At 40.8% G+C, this 18,496-nt stretch overlaps 1 protein-coding gene across 3 annotated transcripts in view; it reads right to left on the bottom strand.

Moving 5' to 3' along the window:
* flna (filamin A, alpha (actin binding protein 280)) overlaps nucleotides 1-18,496 on the bottom strand; it is a 32,962-nt gene that overhangs the window by 9,767 nt on the left and 4,699 nt on the right. For all 3 annotated transcript variants that reach the window (XM_087781621.1, XM_087781622.1, XM_087781623.1), the window contains exons 3-27: nucleotides 10,389-10,640; nucleotides 9,484-9,581; nucleotides 8,429-8,576; nucleotides 8,126-8,244; nucleotides 7,971-8,048; nucleotides 7,709-7,871; nucleotides 7,082-7,282; nucleotides 5,269-5,406; nucleotides 5,081-5,207; nucleotides 4,876-5,012; nucleotides 4,296-4,492; nucleotides 4,116-4,229; nucleotides 3,895-4,038; nucleotides 3,535-3,658; nucleotides 3,100-3,260; nucleotides 2,945-3,035; nucleotides 2,692-2,861; nucleotides 2,426-2,543; nucleotides 1,978-2,090; nucleotides 1,512-1,661; nucleotides 1,129-1,447; nucleotides 864-1,037; nucleotides 561-723; nucleotides 330-490; nucleotides 46-213 (exon numbers count right to left, since the gene is read on the bottom strand). In XM_087781621.1, coding sequence (XP_087637747.1) covers nucleotides 46-213; nucleotides 330-490; nucleotides 561-723; nucleotides 864-1,037; nucleotides 1,129-1,447; nucleotides 1,512-1,661; nucleotides 1,978-2,090; nucleotides 2,426-2,543; nucleotides 2,692-2,861; nucleotides 2,945-3,035; nucleotides 3,100-3,260; nucleotides 3,535-3,658; nucleotides 3,895-4,038; nucleotides 4,116-4,229; nucleotides 4,296-4,492; nucleotides 4,876-5,012; nucleotides 5,081-5,207; nucleotides 5,269-5,406; nucleotides 7,082-7,282; nucleotides 7,709-7,871; nucleotides 7,971-8,048; nucleotides 8,126-8,244; nucleotides 8,429-8,576; nucleotides 9,484-9,581; nucleotides 10,389-10,640 — 3,828 coding nt within the window. The remainder of the gene's footprint in view (nucleotides 1-45; nucleotides 214-329; nucleotides 491-560; nucleotides 724-863; nucleotides 1,038-1,128; nucleotides 1,448-1,511; nucleotides 1,662-1,977; nucleotides 2,091-2,425; nucleotides 2,544-2,691; nucleotides 2,862-2,944; nucleotides 3,036-3,099; nucleotides 3,261-3,534; nucleotides 3,659-3,894; nucleotides 4,039-4,115; nucleotides 4,230-4,295; nucleotides 4,493-4,875; nucleotides 5,013-5,080; nucleotides 5,208-5,268; nucleotides 5,407-7,081; nucleotides 7,283-7,708; nucleotides 7,872-7,970; nucleotides 8,049-8,125; nucleotides 8,245-8,428; nucleotides 8,577-9,483; nucleotides 9,582-10,388; nucleotides 10,641-18,496) is intronic.

Genomic DNA, 18,496 nt, shown 5'->3' with positions numbered 1-18,496 from the left:
TTCAAATAAGATCAAAAATCCAGAAAAGCAAGACACTAAACTTACCTTTCGGTCCTTGAACGCGGACCTGCATCGGGGCGACTCCTGCTTTGGAGGCATCCACAGTGAATTCCTGAGGAATGTTAGCTCTGACGTTGTTCCCGAGTCCTGGACCCTGGCATTTGACTTTAGAACTGTCCACAGTGTCACTGACTGGCACAGAGAAAGGACTGCCTGCAGAACATGGTTAAAACTAGGTCACATTGTTGTTTTCATAAATGTTGGCATACTAAAGTGGATTCAAAATAGGATTTGTATGAAACAGTATTGAGACAGGAGTCTATAAGTACCTTTGATTGGCTGCCCTCCATAAGTGACGTTCAGGTTGTATTTGCCTGGCTCGTATGGGACATACTCCACACTACAGCTGCCATCTTTGTTGTCGGTGCAGGACATCTTGGCCTCTGACGGACCCTCCATTGCCAGGCCGAGACCACCAGTACCCGCTCCTCTGTTGGAGAACATCGTCACATAAAAGGCACAAGGTAATATCTAAGCTAAAAACTGTCGATCATCCTCACCGGGTCTCCACTGTGAACTTGTTGGGCTTATTAGTGATGCCTCCTTTCAGGCCTGGGCCGTGCACACGAACCCGAGCTGGGTCACAGCCTTCGGTGACAGCCACTCTGAATGGACTTTTTGGGACCGGGGAACCATCGTAGCAAACCTCTACACTGTGAGGACCTAGGCAGCAACAGAAATTTAAAACACATCTTATTAGTAAGTAAAAGGAAATATCAGAGGCTAAAAGATCTATATTTAAATTCTAATCCATTATGACAACATTTTGAAGGACATCTACCCCACGTTTGAGGGAAACCTACCCTCCTCATAGGGGGTGTACTCCACATTGTAGGTGCCGTCTCTGAGGTCAGTGATGAGGGCGTCAGTATGGCTGCCGGAAGGGTTGCTGATGAGAGTTTTGATGTGGTCGCCTCCCGACTGTGTGAGAGCTCGAGCGTCCACTGTAAAGTCTGTAGTTGCCTCACGAAACACATCTGGATGTAAAATATGAGAAAAATGGTATCATTTAGTCAAATTGTGACATTATCTGATGCAGAAAATGTCATCGAAGATGTCTTTCTTTACCTCCTCCCTCCACTCCTGGTCCAAACACACGTACGCCGCTGGCATCCACAGCAGGCTCCACTGTGAGGCGAGCGGGGAAGTTGGGGACATCCTGTCCACCATAGCGGATGGTGAGCGTGTAGGAGCCGGGGTAGAGCGGGATGTACGTGATGGTGTAGGTTCCATCCCCGTTATCCTGGATGTGAACTTCTGCCTCGGTGCCGCTGTCAGAGATGATCTCGATGGTCAGCTCAGCCGGGCCTGCGTTTGTACAGTCCACGATGAACTCCCCGGTCTCCCCAACCTTGGCCCGCTCCAAGCCTGGCCCAGAGCAGCGCACCTTGGGTGGTTAAAAATGACACCGTAAGTACATACAATACTATGATTCTAAACAAGGAACAAACCTTGGATGGGTCAGAGGCAGGATAGGCAGTAGGTTTGAAGGGAGACCCTGGGATTGGAATTCCATCATAGGTCAGCTCAACCTGATAAGGTCCGGTCTCCCGAGGGATGAACTTCACCTGGCTGGTTTCTGGGCTCAACCCGGGCTCAACCTGTATAGAAAATAGTATGAACGTTATTATTTAAAACTCCAGCAATTTTTTTTTTAATCTTGCTTATTAAAAAACTATTTTATAATGCAACTTTGTTAGGAAGTGGTGGGTAAGTGAAGTTGTCATATCATGGCACTTATGCTATTTTGCAACATCTGGATCAAGTTGCTGGGAGTTCCAAGTTGTAATTTACGATGCTAGACAGATGACTGAGCGCAAAAAGGAAGCTCACAGAAACATAACTTGTTAATACATTCCGTTTATGACAGAATGATGAAATTTCCTTAAAATAATATCAGTGAATGTTTAAAGTCACCTTGCTGGCCACTGGCTTGCCTGTTGGTGCGGTCACCTTAGCAGCTATTTTGCCTTGACCACCTGCACCCTTTGACTTCACGGTCACTTCCTGGTCTTTCCCAACCGTCATCTCTGCAAGACAAACAAGCAAAGATATGATCATCACATTATCAGTAGTATAATGTGCACCTTCATCATTCACAATGTAACATTCAGGTCATTGTTTATCTTGTTCCCCTTTCCCCTCAATTCGCATGCATGTTTTTAAAAGAAGGACACATGTGACATTTGTTAGGAAATGGGAAAAACAAAGTTCTAGTAAAACATTTCTTGTTAAACTTATATGAACCACATTAGGAGTTAGTGCATTGCATTCTATTTTATGAAGGAGAAACCTAATCAAGAAGGAATTCCAATCAAAAATCACCCCACAGAAATAAAGAAAAAGAAGCAGAGCAAGTACATACTGTCTCCCAGGCCTGTCACATTGATCTTGCTGAGGTCCACAGTGGGAGCCACACCAACATTGAAGGGGCTCTTGGGAATCTGATCTCCCCCGTAGGTCACAGCTACTCCCAGAGGACCCTTATAGAGCGAGAGAAGTTACACGGATGATTATGAAAAAAGATGCACGATCAATTTTAAGTGTCCCAGTGTATTGTTTTATCAACTAATAGAATGCAATTTTGGGATTAGTTTCTGTTAAAATAATAGCATACTATTGACATCTTACCTGCTGCACAGGTGTGTATTTAACTGTGTGTGTGTTGTCATGGTTGTTGATGATTTCAAAGTCCTTGACAGCCTCTGCCTTTGTCGGACCACTGAAGTTGCAGTCCAGATTGGCCTTGCCTGCTCCTTTGGTGGCCACAGTGAAATGAGTTGGCTTGTTCAACTCCACACCTGACACAAGTTAATAAGAATATTTATGAAGTAAGTTTTTTTTAGTCTATTAAGATGAAATTGCAGTGAAATGCAAGTCTCACCACTCCGGCTGAGTCCTGGACCCTCTGCCTTCACTTTGCTGGCATCGTGTGCAGGATCAACCTTGACCCGGATGGGGGTCATGGGAATGGCCTGAGCAGCAAAACGCAACATTTGAATCACATCTTTACACTGTGTAATCTTGAATTTAACTCACCTGGTCAGCAAAGAGAACCATGATGGTATAGCTGCCTGCTCCAGGAGGCGTGTACTTGACTGTAAATGTGTCGTTGTCGTTCCTGATGATGTCAAAGTCGATGTCCGCCTCCGCTGGTCCCACCACTCCGGGTGCACACTTTATTCCGATGCTGATGTCCCCTGAAAAGATCATTTAAAATAAATTCACAACATAATAACAATGAAAGTTGATATTGTAAAATGTTTAAATCTAATTAATTAAGAGTATAATTGATTTAATATTTACACATTTCTAGCCTGTTAATCAAAGTGAAATCAGTTTTCATACTTTGTCCAAGTACATGACATGTAATCTATATTGACACGTTTGTTGCTGATGGTTTCTCACGTACTTTCTATTTTCCAATCAACATGCCAATACAAAATTTCAGAATGTGTATAAATCTGCCGTTACCTTGTCCAGCCTCTGCACAGTCCACAGTGAAGTAGGTTGGCTCAAAGGCCTTGAGTCCGGTCTTGGTAACTCCGGGTCCTGATACCTTCACTTTATTTGGATGACAACCTGCGCCGATGTCAATCTGGGCCGAAAAAGAAAATCTAAATCAGTTTTTAAATCAGCCACATGAAAGCATTCAACCATATTGTGATATAAATTCCTTGCCCAACTACATACATTTAAACTTAAATAATCAGGTTGTTTTCGAACACTAATGGCTAATCAATATTCTTTTTTACATTTATCCAAATCAACATATCACATTCTTGATTTTCCAATTAATCCAGATAGGGTTAAAAAAAAAAAAAAAAAACATACCCTGAAGGGACTGTCAGGGATGTTGACTCCACCCCAGGACACCATCACCGTATGTTTTAAAGGTTTGCGTGGGGTATAGGTGCAGGTGTATGTGCCATTGCCGTTATCCTTCACCTGGACATCCACAGGATTTCCTTCTCCATCCTAAGGTAAAAAAAATATATATATATTTTATAACGGCCCTGTTATAAAAGTGTGAAAATAGTCGTTTTTTAAGTTACCTGAGCAACAATATTCAGAGCACCCTTTCCCCCTTGCTTTGCGTCCACAGTGAACTCTGCTGGTTTCCCAACAGCCAGACTGCTGCCCTGAAGACCTGGACCATAAGCTTTCACCTAAAACACACCATCTCAGATGAGTTAAACATGCCTATGAAAATGGTTTATCTTGATTGTGCGAACCTTCTCTGGGTAGAAGTCTTTGCCTGGTGGAGGAACGATCTCAGCCATGAAGGGAGAATGTTGGATGTCTTCACCGTTGCAGAGCACGTGCACCGCATACTCTCCTGACTCAGTGGGCCAGTAGCGCACGTGACAAGACCCATCACCCTTGTCGTCACATTCAATCTTGGCCTGAGAAGGACCTTCCACGGAGAAACCTAGATGTCGCCAGAAACACATGCCAGGAATGAAAAAAAGGGACGCATTCAGTGTACTCAACAATCCAAAATGCTAAACTAGCTAGAAAATGATAGATTAGATTAAAAGACAAACAGCTTCGCTTCAAATGTTCAGAATGAAAAATAGCCGATGAAGCTTCTGTCAATCAAGACCAAAAGATTGAGTAGACTATATAAATATGATAAACTAAGCTTAGCTCAAAGAAAATGTTAGTGTTTTAGAACGAATGAGAAACAATATTAACATTGAATTAACCTCAATTAACAAAAACAAACAGTTACAATGTATTCTTGAATCATTAACAAACTAAGCTGGTTAAATAAAAAGAACATAATTATGCGTTTAAGCTAAACTCGCTCACCCAGAGTGCCGATGTTTTCCCCGACAGCTTCTACAACAAAGTCCGCAGATTTACCGACCACGCCTCTCTCCAGTCCCGGACCCCAGGCCCGTACCCTCTGCGGACCTGCATCTGGACCGACCTTGACCTCAACCGGACTAACAAGAGCAGAATGTTATTAGTGGAAACGCTACTAAAGGATGACAGTAGTTGTCATCATGGCTACCTGCACTGGATGTGCTGCCCTCCCCAGGTGATGGTGATGCTGTAGGTTCCGGGTGTGGTAGGATAATATTCAAATCCAAAAACACCATCGCCCTGGTCTTTCCTTTTGCAAGGCTCCTCAAGACCCTCTGCACCAAACAAAAAGGTTAATAATAAAGTCAAAAAATACCTTCTGGTTCTGTTACTTACTAGGCCCCTTGATGGTGACCTTCAGCTCTCCGGTGCCAGCCCCCTTAGTGTAGACTCTGAAGTCGGCGGTCTCCTTCACCCTCAGACCCCTTGGCTGCAGACCACGACCCTTGGCGTAGCACAGAGTGGGGTTACAGGCTGCAGGGAGGAGGAGAGAGTCAGACCAAAGGCACAAGGGCATCTGTGAGTTTAGTGGCTGTTAGACTGGTGGTGATGGGATGGTGGTGCTGGATCAATCTTATTAAACTGGTTTACGACTTTCATGCTGTTGAGATGTGGCCTCTTTTGTTATATCCCAGAAATGGGGGTAATAAGCAAATGATTTTTCAATGAAGTGCAGAGTTATTTTTAATTTACATAGATAAGTAGCCGCCCTACTCTGGCAGAGGACCAGCTGAGTTCGAACTAATGAGTCATTAAATTAAAAGCCTTCAGGCAGATAATGATTTCTGTTCATTTTAAAGTTTTTTGTATCTTTTCTAACTGCATCAAGTTTAAACTGTTAAGTGTATTGAGATAACCGTACTTTAAAATGACAGTATGTAAATTTTAAATAAAATGTAATTAATATAATGTGGACTTGGATTGGAACCCCAATGCCAACAGGGTTACAAACATCAAAAAGTCAAGTTGGGGCTTTACAGCTTTAAATTCTTAACACAAGGGGAAAGTGTTTATCACCAGGAAGTGAGTCACAGTTGCATCTCTTCAGAGAAACTCTCACATAGACTCATACAAACATTTATCCTACACATGTTTTTTTGGAAGAGGTTGTAAAAACATTTGCTTCCATCTCATGCAACACATGCTCCATCATCCTGAGTTGAGGAAGTGAAAGAGACGGAAGGGAGGGTCAACCATCACATCGTGATAATACATCAGCTCCTTGTAGTGTACTTATAAATATAATTGTAATTACTATTGTCTTTTAAACATGTACGCAGATCATCTTCAGACCAACTTTGTCGTCAAAGATAAAGTTAATTGCCTAAATAGGAAAAGATACAAGCATTTTTTTTTTTTTTAAATGAAGTGATGCTTTTTATTTTTCTTTAGTTCATTTTAATCAGTTTAAAATGTTCATTTACATCAGCTTTGGGAAGTTGTTTTTATTTTACCTTTTTCTCTGCCAAAGTAAATTTCCCCCTCTTTCCTAAATGTCCATATCTTAAATATTTGTTATAGTACATCCTCCCGTATTTCCTCAGTATGACTCAACTACAAAGTTCCTCTTCCTGTTAGCCATGTATCATTTCAGCAGCTAATCTTGGTGTTATTGGTTTCAGGCCTCCCACTTCACAGCAAGTCATGACCCTAGATGGAGGTACAGAGTGCTCCTGATGAAGAGTGAAATCTCTAAACGGAGATGGATGAGGCAACATGAAGAAGGACGAGTCACAACACATGCCATTTCACAACACAAGATGAGGAGATGCGATACAAAAACACGTTCTCCATGCATGCACACACAAGCGCTCCGATACCCAAGAGAGATCCCAGGAAACTGGGAATGATAGCAGAAGGAAGAAGTGGGTCCTAAGGAGGACAGATTCAGGTTCCTATCACAGAGAAGATCCAGCAGAGTGGAGAAGAGGGCAACAGAGTATTAGACACAACTGCAGAGAGGAGAGCAAATTTAAAAGCGAAGCAACATTAGAGAGGAATTGATCATCTTGAGCCATCATTGTGTGTGTAATCATTAAATGCATCACATCTTGAACTTCTGCTGCCAGAACAAAATACATTTTGATTCCATCACCTAATAAAACATTTTAGTTCATAATATTTTAACATCGAGAAAAATAAGTCCTACCTTCTCCTACATTGACCGTGAAAGGACTTTTATTGATCGGACCGCCAGCAAATGTGACGTAGACGATGTGCTGCCCCTCCAGAGTTGGCTTGTAGGTGCAACGGTAGCTGCTGTTGCCCTTGTCCTCGATGGTGCACGTGACCGTGTTCTTCTTACCGGTCGGGTCCATGATCACGACCTCTACCTCTCCAACACCAGCACCTGACAGACACAGCTTGAAGGTGAGAGGTGCCTGGATCCAAGTTTAGACTTAAATAGAACACAAATTATCACCTCCGCCAAGTAGGTTAGGTTTATAATAATATAAACTGGATGTAAGCATTTCATAGTCATGTTGAATAAAAAATAATAGATGATTCGAATATGGTGGCCATCTGTAATACCATGGGTTTAGGAAGATTCATTCAAGTCATTCAAGTTAATGACTGTTCCTTCTAAATCTCATCACTGCTGCTCAGTTCAGAACTACAACAACAACAAACAAAAAAACTACTTAATTACTTAAAGTACCTTTTTGTGTAGAATACTGTGCTTTTACATGTGAAGCAAGAGTTCAATTTCTCATGTTTTCATGGTGAGCCAGCACAAATCTATTGATCAAGTCGTTGCTACTAGAGTAGTTGGTACCTGCTGTGTAGACCTCGAAGTAGGTGGATTTGTTGGCAATGTTGCCAGCCTGCTCCAGTCCGGGTCCCTGTGCAGTGGCCTTGCTGGAGTCTCCCTGGGCCATTCCAATTTCCACCTCAAATGGGCTTTTAGAGATGTGCTGTCCTGCAAACAACACTGTGACCTGCAGACACACAAAGTAGAATCAAAAACTACAGACGGGCAGAAACAAGCAAAAACAATTTTGTCTTTTTATTTAGGATATAATTCAAATAAATCTCACCTTGTGCATGCCTGTAACTTTCGGAATGTAGAAGACAGAGTAGGTGCGGTTCTTGTCGTTATTACCCGTCACCTTGGCCTTAAAGAGGAAAATATAAAAGGGATTAATGCACAACCAGTGACGGGAAAAGTAAATTTCAAGCCTTCAATTCTTACTTCCTCTCTGTGGCCTGCAGGGTCCTCAACGTACACCAGGACCTCGCCCATCCCAGCACTGATGGTCTCCACGGTGAAAACAGCTTTCTTCATCACCACATTTCCAGTTGGCTCCACACCTGCAGAGAGAAGAGGAAGGAGGTTTGATGCACTTTATCTTGTTAAATCTGAACATCGCCAAAAGCGAGTGTGCAGAGATGAGATGTTTCAGCTCAGTTCTAGATTTTGTAAACATCCCCCTCGTCCAAGTCTAAACTGATCCAGCTGCTCATCTGCATGTCTTCCAGATGCGAGTGCGTGTACCTGGTCCATAGGCTCGGGCTTTCTTGGGGTTTAGTTTGGGTCTCAGAGGTGCGCCTGGCTTCAGCTTAGCCTTCGGGAACTGGGATAGGTACGTCATGACCGAGTGTTCGTCCACGTTGGGGTCAACAATCTCCTCAGGGGTAATCACCTAAGAGACACGAATACACACAGATCGTTTTTTTTTTTAACAATAACCCACGTTTATTTGTTGATGAAGGGGCTTAAGCAGTCACCATGGAAACAAAATCAACTAAAGCTGTGATAACAAAACCACACACCGACCTCAGACAGCACCTGACATAAAGCTACACGCGACTAAGACGACCTACAAGTTCGGCATCTGTCTGAAGAAGCCACAAATACGAACAAAGTGAAAAACATGATGCCAGTTTTAGCAGAGGCAGCGCTGGAGGCGGAAACATGGCTCACCACAGAGGCAACTGTTGGCATGCAATGAGGTTTTAGAGCATCAAACAATCACTAAATGACAATGTTAGCTTTTTGTTTATGAGCTACCACAGCACTTTGTTGTGAACGTAACTATTCAACATTTTTACAATGCAAGGAAATGCAGTTTGAGAAACAACCTTGATAGATTGGAAAACAAAAGCTAATTCAGAGGTAAAAAAGAAAACTAATTTATTTATAAATAATTTAGGAGCTTTAATAAAACAACAAAAAAATATATAATGTGAAAATTCACTTTGGAAAATCCCTACATGATTTGTTGGATATCAAATATGAAAATTGTCTGTATATATGTAGATTTGTTAATTTGAATATAATATTTTTAGTTTATGTATCTGTGGTTTACGTACACCGGTATTCAATCTTATTAAACAGTTATAATTTCTGCCTATTCAAAATATTCTTCACAAAATATTTACCTCAGTTAATTTTTCCACTCCTAGTTTTTTTCACCTTCCAATGTCTCAAACAATTAATTAACCGGTATCTTACACTTTCAGTTTTGTAGGATCAAAAAAAATACTTATTCAAACAAAAACATTTTCTTTACTGAGGATAACCTCTATGTATATTCAGATATATTTTACCTGAGGGATACCAAGCCAGTCGTCAGCTTGCTGCATGGCCTCACGTGCGTTGTCTACTGGTTTGGTCTGATCCCACTGGTCCCAGTCAGGGCAAAGACCTAAGGAAAGATCATCAAGAATATATGATCAATCATGAAAAATAATCACTCCGACATAATCTCTAAAACATGTGTAAGGGGGCAATAGTTTGTTGACAGAGATTAATTTCACTGATCTGAAATATTATGAACCAATGTTCTTGACCAATAATATCCACTTAGGTCCCTTACAAGGGTGATGCCTTGTAGCTTGCTTACTTTGACCTGGAGTCCAACTTCAGGTTTCACCATGTTCCTTCGAGGTCTACATTCTTTTTTCTGATGTGACCTTTTTTAATTAAACATTTTCATCCTTATAGATCTCCCCAATTTGAAGGTATTCCAACTATCCCAAGCATGTAAATAGAAACCCTCTTAACTTTCCTCTCATCTACTGTACTTGCTCCTCCCTTCAACCTTATCTTGCTGTGGAATGTCTGAGGAAAGGTTTAACCACCACAGAAATGGAGGATGACGCGTCCTCGAACAAGGATGGGTTATCTGGCCCTCATAGTGAAAGTAGTGAAAGAAACGTAAACTGGAAAATTATCATAGTTTATATATGTCAGATGAGCAAGTTATTTATTTAAATCAATAATAAATTCCATTCGTCTATGAGCAAGGACTACAATTTTTATTTTAATTTATAGTTTTATTTTTCCCTTTATTTTATAGGTTATATCTCTTATCTGTCTCTGCACCTGACGACTCCCATTAACTACATAATGGAAGTCTTATTGAAGTGATTTAGGAGTTTGTTTTACTGGACTTAATGTAATGGTTTGTACTGTCATACATCTTTCCAAAAGCAGATAACTGCCACCTCACCTGGTGCGCAGCTGTCCACCAGTGCTCCCAGTGCACGGCCGGTCTGCCAGTCCCGGTGGAAGTTGGTAATGGGAAGCTCCGGCAGTTTGTTCTGAATCCAGCCGAGCAGCCTCTGCTTGGGTGTTTTCTGTCTACCCTCGTCTGCCTCCTCCTCCTCATCCCACATCGGCATGGAGATGGAATAGTGCAGAATCAAGGTCCAGATCAGACCTAGGATCAGCTTCAGGTTCCCATCGACGATGGCTTTAGAGTCTGTAGATCATAAGATATAAGAAATAAATTTACAGACATGGTTTTCAACTTATAAAATCCCAACAATCCTGATGCCTTCCTAAATACAGGGTCAGGAAAGACAATGACCGTGGATTGATATTCACATTAGTTGTATTTTAAGTGGACAGTGAGATCGGTGTCTGTCTTATTTTCAGAGACAGTGTAACAATTACGATATATATAATGGCCGCTGAATTTGGTACATACTGTTTAGGAAAGCAGCACTTGTAGCTTACAGCAGCCTGAAGCTAACAACAATGGCTTCCTGGATTGAAAGCGAGCGTGTTTATTCAGGGATTCTTTTGCATAAGAGTGGGGCTGCGTTTGGGGGGTTGCGGCTACTGAAAGGTCTAAATATGCAAGTTGTCTGCCAAGAGCCATATGAAGAAACTGAAGCTAGATAGTTGGAAACCAGTGGCGGTGGAGAATGAAGTGGGTGTTTTTTGAAGCATGCAACAGAGAAAAGTTACTCAAGGTCAGGATTGCATACCAACATGCTCAGACATTTTGAGTTCAACCATTGTGGAAAAGAACAGCAAAGACATGAAGTGTTGAAGTGAGCCATCACTGTTATCAGGCTCACTAAAGTGATGTAGCTCCGTCTGAGATGCAGCAACGGCGCAGTGAATGTTGACAGAGATGTCAGAGGGGTGTGTCGGGACAGAAGGAAAACATCGCCTCCGGAGTCTCACTGACAGCTATAAACTATGCTCGGATGGCAGAAATGCTTGTGCATGAAATGTATGTTGGGACTTGTAGCAGGAATGTTGATAAGTGAAAGGATGGGGGGGGGGGGGTAGATAGCAATCTGCCTGTTGACGCAGCAAAAGGATGGTTTAAGACAGACGGGAACAAAAGTGGGAGTGGCAGGTTTTGGCGAAATTATATATACAATGACTTTCCTCCTCTTTTGCTTCGTAACAAACATAAACGATATGTTTTATTGGTTGAACAAGTATCCCATAATCACCTGATCTATTTGCCAGGATATCAGTGGAAACATTGAAGCTCAACCAACAAACAATGTTTTGAAATTTTCCATTTCTTTGTGTGCGAAGAGATGACCGAGCACAGGCAGGAGGTTCATCCGGGTTTTTTCATCCAGTCATCATTTCCCCCGCAAGTTATTTTCAACTATAAAACAACCAAGTCCTGTCAATGTCTGTGCCCGAGTTTTCTAGCAGAAATGGGCATTCCGTTTTTTAAATACGTTTCTGTTAATAGATAGTAAGATAATAGTAATGATAATATAATAGTCATTTTCAGTATAAAAGCTTTGCTAGTTTTCGACAAAACAAATGAACAATGAATATTTTTTCATGTCTTCGATCGCATGTGTTCTTACAATGATACTCAGAGCCACTAAACATTGTTGGAATCTTCTAGCATTCTCGGCAAACCACAGCGGAGCAAGTCTACCAGAGCCCATATAGGGACAAAGACTGCTGCTGACTCACTGCCTCTGTGCAAGTTTGTGTGTCTGCGTTTGTGTTCAAGCTACCGTATGGGCAGAGTGCGCTGTCGCTGAGTTTTACCCCCAAAAAACTCCCATGACTCATGAGTTTGGCTCGCGGCTGCGGCCCCATCCCCTCTTCTCCTCGAAGCCCAAGTGACATAGCTATGACATCACAGAAACCCCTGACCTGCAGCCCGACCTGACCCTGCATTGCAGCCAGAAGGAAAAAGGAGGAGAAAGTTCAGAGGAAAACGTCAATCTAGGGGCAGGAGGTTGTGCACATTATTCAGGTTGGAGAGAAACATCTGGAGCACATTAGTCCCAAGCCCTTGTCAGACAAAGACTGGAACATGTCCCGCAATCCTGCTCAGCCCGGCCACCGTGCTCACACCATCTACGTGTTTATAGAATTTTAATACAGGCTGGTGCGTCATAGCCATAACCCACTTTTCAGACTTTTGAGATTTTTAACATTCATTAAGAAGTTCTTGTTTTGGCAGATGTCGGACAACAACATGCTTCCTTTGCAAATTGACAAATGACACACTATCCTTTATCAGGTACTGAGGAAGTTAAATGCTGCAAAAATTAAAGACTCAATCCAGGGCTCGTACCATTTGTTCCAAAAAATTGAAATTGATATGGTATCTCCAAATAATAGGAGGAGAAGGAGTGTTGCATGCTCAAAATCTTTGGACAACTAACAGAAGGTCAACAACAACTAGAATAACAAGTAAAAAAACATTGAGGGCCGAAGATTTTTTTTACAAAAATTTCAGTTTACTCTTGTTGACTGGAGTCCTACATGTTACATAACTTGTACAGACGGATCATTTTTGTGTGGATGGACCGTTTGGCACTTTTAGAAATATGGGCTTCTGGGGAGTCCAGGTTTAGCTAATATGAATTATATACAAGTGTAATTTGTAGCATTTATAACAACATTATAAATTGAGTTTATTCCTCCTGTAGGTGGAAACAAATCAAATATATTTGTCAAACTGATCAAAAGTGAAATGGGTCAAAGAGTTCAACAGCAGGCTCTAGAGACCATTCTATGTGAAGGAGGGAGGCTGGACCCCAACGAAATGTCACACATTCCACCGTTTCCTTATCATGTCAAGACGGATGGACTGCTACAATATAAGGGAAACACTCAAAACCAAATGGTCCATTTACGACTGAAACACGAACACGGCATCAAACATCCCAAACCCTGTTCCTCACTGGCTCCTCCCACCTCTCCTGTCTGACAAACCACAGCAGAGTTACTACAATTCCCCTCCTTCCTTCCGACTCAAGTCGTCCTCCCTCCTTCTACACTCCCTCTGACTGGAAAAAAAGTTCCTCCTGGTTTTTGGCCTTAAAAGGGCAGAAGCAAACTGGATGCTGGCAGCCCTCCCACTGGCTGGGCTCTGGTTACAGGCAGAGGGAGGAGGGGAGGATAGGACTGGGAAAGGAGAGAGAGGACAATGAGGGGGAAAAAAAGTATCGAAAAAGTGCTGTGTGAGGCATTTTCAAGCTTTGGCAAGAGTTTTCAACGAGGCTCCAACATGTTGGTGTAGGGAAGGATGAGCAGAAGGAAAGAGGTTTGCAGGATAGGTGAGGAGGAAGTGGAGGGGTGAAGGAAGGACAGAAGCAGCAGAACAGAGAAGATTTGTTCTTCTGATTAAAGGATGGGCTTCCATCTCTGACGTCCAACTCAAAATGAACCTCGCACCAGCAACAACACATCCCAGGTCACAGATCTACAGTACGTCCAAAAATCGAAAAGCTTTATTTTCCTGCCGGTTCAGCTTGAACATGCGGCGTGGGGCGGCGAGGGCACGTTTCCAAGTCTGATGTAATGAAATAACCCGAATACCACTGTTCTGAATGGGAATGTGTACTCTGCTGATCCGAGGCGTTCTTGTCAGCCTGTTCAGGAAGTTGTGTTAATGATAATGAGCTGGCAGGAAGTGATCCATTTTCAGCTTAATGTGCCCTTATCTTACAATTTGGGCTGCATTCCTCCATGTCAGACATCCAGACTTTACCATGTTGGCACCTTCCAGATCCTTGCCCTCAACTCAGAGTTCAAATGTCTGCTTGCATCGTTTTAAATGTCTGCAAGGTAAACATGAGGACGACTTCATGCCATTGAACCAACTCAACTGTCCTGCAAGCTAGGACTACATCAATGAAAGGGTCAGTTCAAAGTTCTTCACCAGATGACAAGAACTTCAAAATTATTTAGGTATTATGACCACCTGCCTCAGATTGGGTAATTCCCCCATTTCCCAGAAGCACCAGAGTTATTGGAAGCTGATGCATGACCTTTTTAATAAAGGATTTTTGAGACCTATTCGTTGCCCCTTTCAAACGACAACCCACATTGATATATACCATTTCCAAAATGTTTACCCAATGCATGTCCAACCAGCCATGTCTCATTATATACAACTGCAATATAAAACATGCAGTTGGTGCAAACAAAACAAATCCAACGGCAATGTGTGAAACGTTCTGATGAAAATAATCTATTAACGGCAAAGAAAATGGAAAATAAATGACAAAAAAGAAAGCAGTTAGCTCAATAGTACAGTCAGGATAATCACAATAGTGAGGGTTCACTCTGTGGCTGAAACAGCGACCGACTGTTGGAGAGAAAGGCTGTGGGTTAAGTTAGAAATGTTGACATCTGCAATTCTAGGATGGAGAGGTTTTTTGCCTCAAATCTGTATTTCTTTTGAAGCAGTGATTTTCAGTTTAAAAAAAGAAAAAAAAAACTGGTCAATATAAGAGGATATTTTATGACGATAGATCATAAAATATCTGTTTTACAAACCAAAAAGCAGCCGTAAAACTGATTTACTGCCATCCGTAATATTGGATTTCCACAACTAAGCAGAAAAGTAACCACTTATTCAGTTGTGTTTTGTAGCATTAGTTATAATTGAAGTACGTCCTCGGGTTATTTTTGAAGACAGAAAAACAAGCTGATCACAACAAGCGTGTAAGTGAGTTTAAAAGAGGAACCTCACTGTATAACTAACATTTAATAAACAGAAGGAACGTTGTGCATGATGAGCTACCAGAGAATGGTGAACTACATCTTTAACTGTCAGATCAGTTTGGCCAAATAATGTAAAAATATATATAAAATATATATATATATATATATATATATATATATATATTTTAAAAGCATCTTTGAGTGTAAATGAACAATGATAAAAAAAACTTTTGAATGACAATAACCTAGACATTTTCCCTTATTTATTTTTTCTATAAATCTTTTAATACATGCTTTTTCAAACACACTTTTAGAAGATGAGTAAAAAATATATAAAATGTTATATTTCTGAATGAAAACTGATGCAAACTTTAATTTCCCTTCCACCATTTGTGTTCGTGGAATTGTGCGACAAAAAAAGATGAAATCCTTGAAACACAAGTTTCCCAAATTCCCTTTTTCCTCACTGATAATAAACCCATTTAGGAATGTTAAAATAATTGTGTAGCTTTGAAGAACGACTCTTAAAGCTGAAGAAACATACCTGAAAGTTTGCCACTTCCATCAAGTGTTGCCGTTAATGTGAAATGGATTTCGAAGTACTGACTCACACACTTTGAGCTGTCGGTTAATTCGGTGTTTAAGAAAAGTATACTAAATGCAACAAGCAAATGTTTACATTATGTGCATTTGTGTACAGCATTTAAATTGGAACTACTCCGCTTATCATGAATGAAGTCCTCTTCCGCCGTCAACGAAATCTGACAACTTGGCAACAGTGCGAGTGTGAAAGTCTTATGTCTCAACCTGCAAACCCAGCTCCCGGCAACATCGTGAGCAGGTAGAGAGAGTTGCACCACAACTTGCGTCACTTCATTAGTGATGGCATGGTGGGAACTGTCTGGCACCGTTCCATGATCAAACTGTTCCCGTAACTGCACACAGGTTCAGTCAAGTGTGTGCGCAGCTCAACAACTATGAACAATTGTCTACACAAAAAAAAAGTGTTGATCATTGTTTTCATGAATGAAAATGCACCAGAGGGTTTTGAACGATGCCATGTGGAAGGCTGTTTAAACAAGAGTGTGATGAGTTCAGTGGAAAATGTGGCTCGGCTGAACGTGCACAGATGATCACTTAATTTATGGTCTGGGAGCATCGTGATTGTCAGAGTTGAGCTGAGGCGGAGACAACACGTAGGACGACGAACAGCTTTATGGTTGGTCCAACAAACGTCAGACGTATTTATACAAATTGCCACCCCATCGTTCATTGCAATTTACCTTCTTTTTACAGCCATTAATAAGACTTTATGTGAACAAAATGAATGCATACTTAATATTTCATAGTTTTATGATAATAAAAAAAACAGAGTCACCACATACCTCCTCCAAAAGCCTTCTCCTCCTTTTAAATACTTAAAGAATTGGGCCTCAGTTACCCGACATGAAATCAAACTGTAAGCGCTTGAGTAGCTCAAAATATCATTAAAATAAAAATAATTAAAATGATTTCCAATCATATGGGAAATAAACCAATGTCACAACGTACTCCTCTTCATAGAAAAATCACAGAAATACACAGTTACCATTGAGCCGGAATCAAAAACATTGCCTATTGTGGTGTAGAATTAAAGCTTGAATGCCAATATGCTAACATAAGATTTACCACTATTATGCACAATACAACTTTCAATCTCCTAAATAAACATCAAAGTAACCCTTTTCAAAAGGTGTAAGTGCATTTAACCAAGTTAACATTGGAGAATTCAGTTTGTGTGCACAAGTATAGTAATTTAAAAGGACGGACTTAATATTCTGTATTTATAGAATATTCTGTGGTTCTGGGTTTGAAATATAAAATACATATTCTTACATAAGCGAGAGACAAACTGTCAGAAAGATTGGCATACATCTGTGATATGATCATGACATTCTAGGAAAGAAGGAAGTGCAGGCATCCTGCTAAGACATGATGGCAGTTTGGTAATTCTGTGGTGAGGCTTGCTGGATGGGTGTGTCCGTCGACTGCACTGCAGGAGGAAGTGAAGGAGGAGATCACACTCATCACTGTAGTGAGTCAAGAGGAGCAGCTGGATGAGGGTGAGTCAGCGAGAGACAGACAGACGTGCAGACGTGCAGACCAGGATGGATCATCATTTTATGACCTCGCACCTGGGACTGCACATCCAAACATAGTCACGGCGATGACTGGCAGGAAAAAAAAACGGTTCTCCTTTTTTTTTTTTTTAACTCTGATAAAGATTAGTGTTGTTTAAAATAAACTTTTATCAAAGAAGATTCCAAACACAGTGAGGCTTAAAGTGACGAGAGCCAAAGATCAGTCTTAAGATAACATAGCAAACAGTAATGTAAGGTAACATTATTAAACTTTCAATGAAAAGAATGTCATATCAACTCTAATGTTCCAATTGACAAGGAACACAAATAAGAGTTTTAGGTACACTAAGGGTAATCTCAGCTCCCTCCCGCCCTAGGCAACTGGGATACGATTCAGACCCTGATGAGGTGGTCAAGGTGGTCAAACTGAATGAATGAACTCTTTCAAACACTGCAAACCACGAATACTGACCAAAATAAATACTTCAGATATTTATTGGAGGAAACTAATCTGATGTGTTCTAAGGTTTGTAAATGTTCACTTTGTACTATTGTATCTCTCGAAGATTATATACTGTGAATATAATTGAGGACATTTAAAGAGAGGATTTGCATAACCAATATATGTATTCAGTTTCAGATTAAGTGCATTTAGGAGATTAAATGATAATCAGAAACAGCTTTATTGCTAGTAATGTTAATAACAAAACAGGAATTTAGATGAATTATTATTATTATATATTGATTAATAACTTAATTGTGCACTTGCAGGTTGTGTCTTAATGTATGTTTATGATGGGAATGTCTTTGAATATGATGATTTTAAAGAAAAAATATTGGGAAGGAAAAGATAGTCAAGTTTTATTTATAAAAAATCCTTTTAGGAGATTTCTTTAATGCTTGTTTTTCTGTAGTTTGTTTTTTATTCAAATTTCTGTTAAAAATAAACAAACTCATTCATTCAATTGCTTTCAGAGATCGACCCAACTAGTATATTGTTGGATGTTGATCAAGACATCCCAGACCAGAACATCAAAAATAATGAAATTTGGGAGAAAATGTTATTAACAGGTGACCAAATCATACTTGGTCACATGTTTCATTTAGATCTCAAGATGAGGAAGCTTTAAGGAGTTTCTAATCTTACGTTTTGTGACATGTGTATTTCATTCATCAAGACCTGATTTAAACACCCCAGCCCACAAACTTTAGCTGCCAAGCTGAGCCAGAAGAAGAACAGAGAGGTGTGCCCCCTGCAGCATGA

The sequence above is a fragment of the Callionymus lyra genome, chromosome 19, assembly GCF_982586985.1.
Source record: "Callionymus lyra chromosome 19, fCalLyr1.hap1.1, whole genome shotgun sequence".
Taxonomy (NCBI): Eukaryota; Metazoa; Chordata; class Actinopteri; order Syngnathiformes; family Callionymidae; genus Callionymus; species Callionymus lyra.
This window is presented reverse-complemented; position numbering and strand designations above follow the sequence as displayed.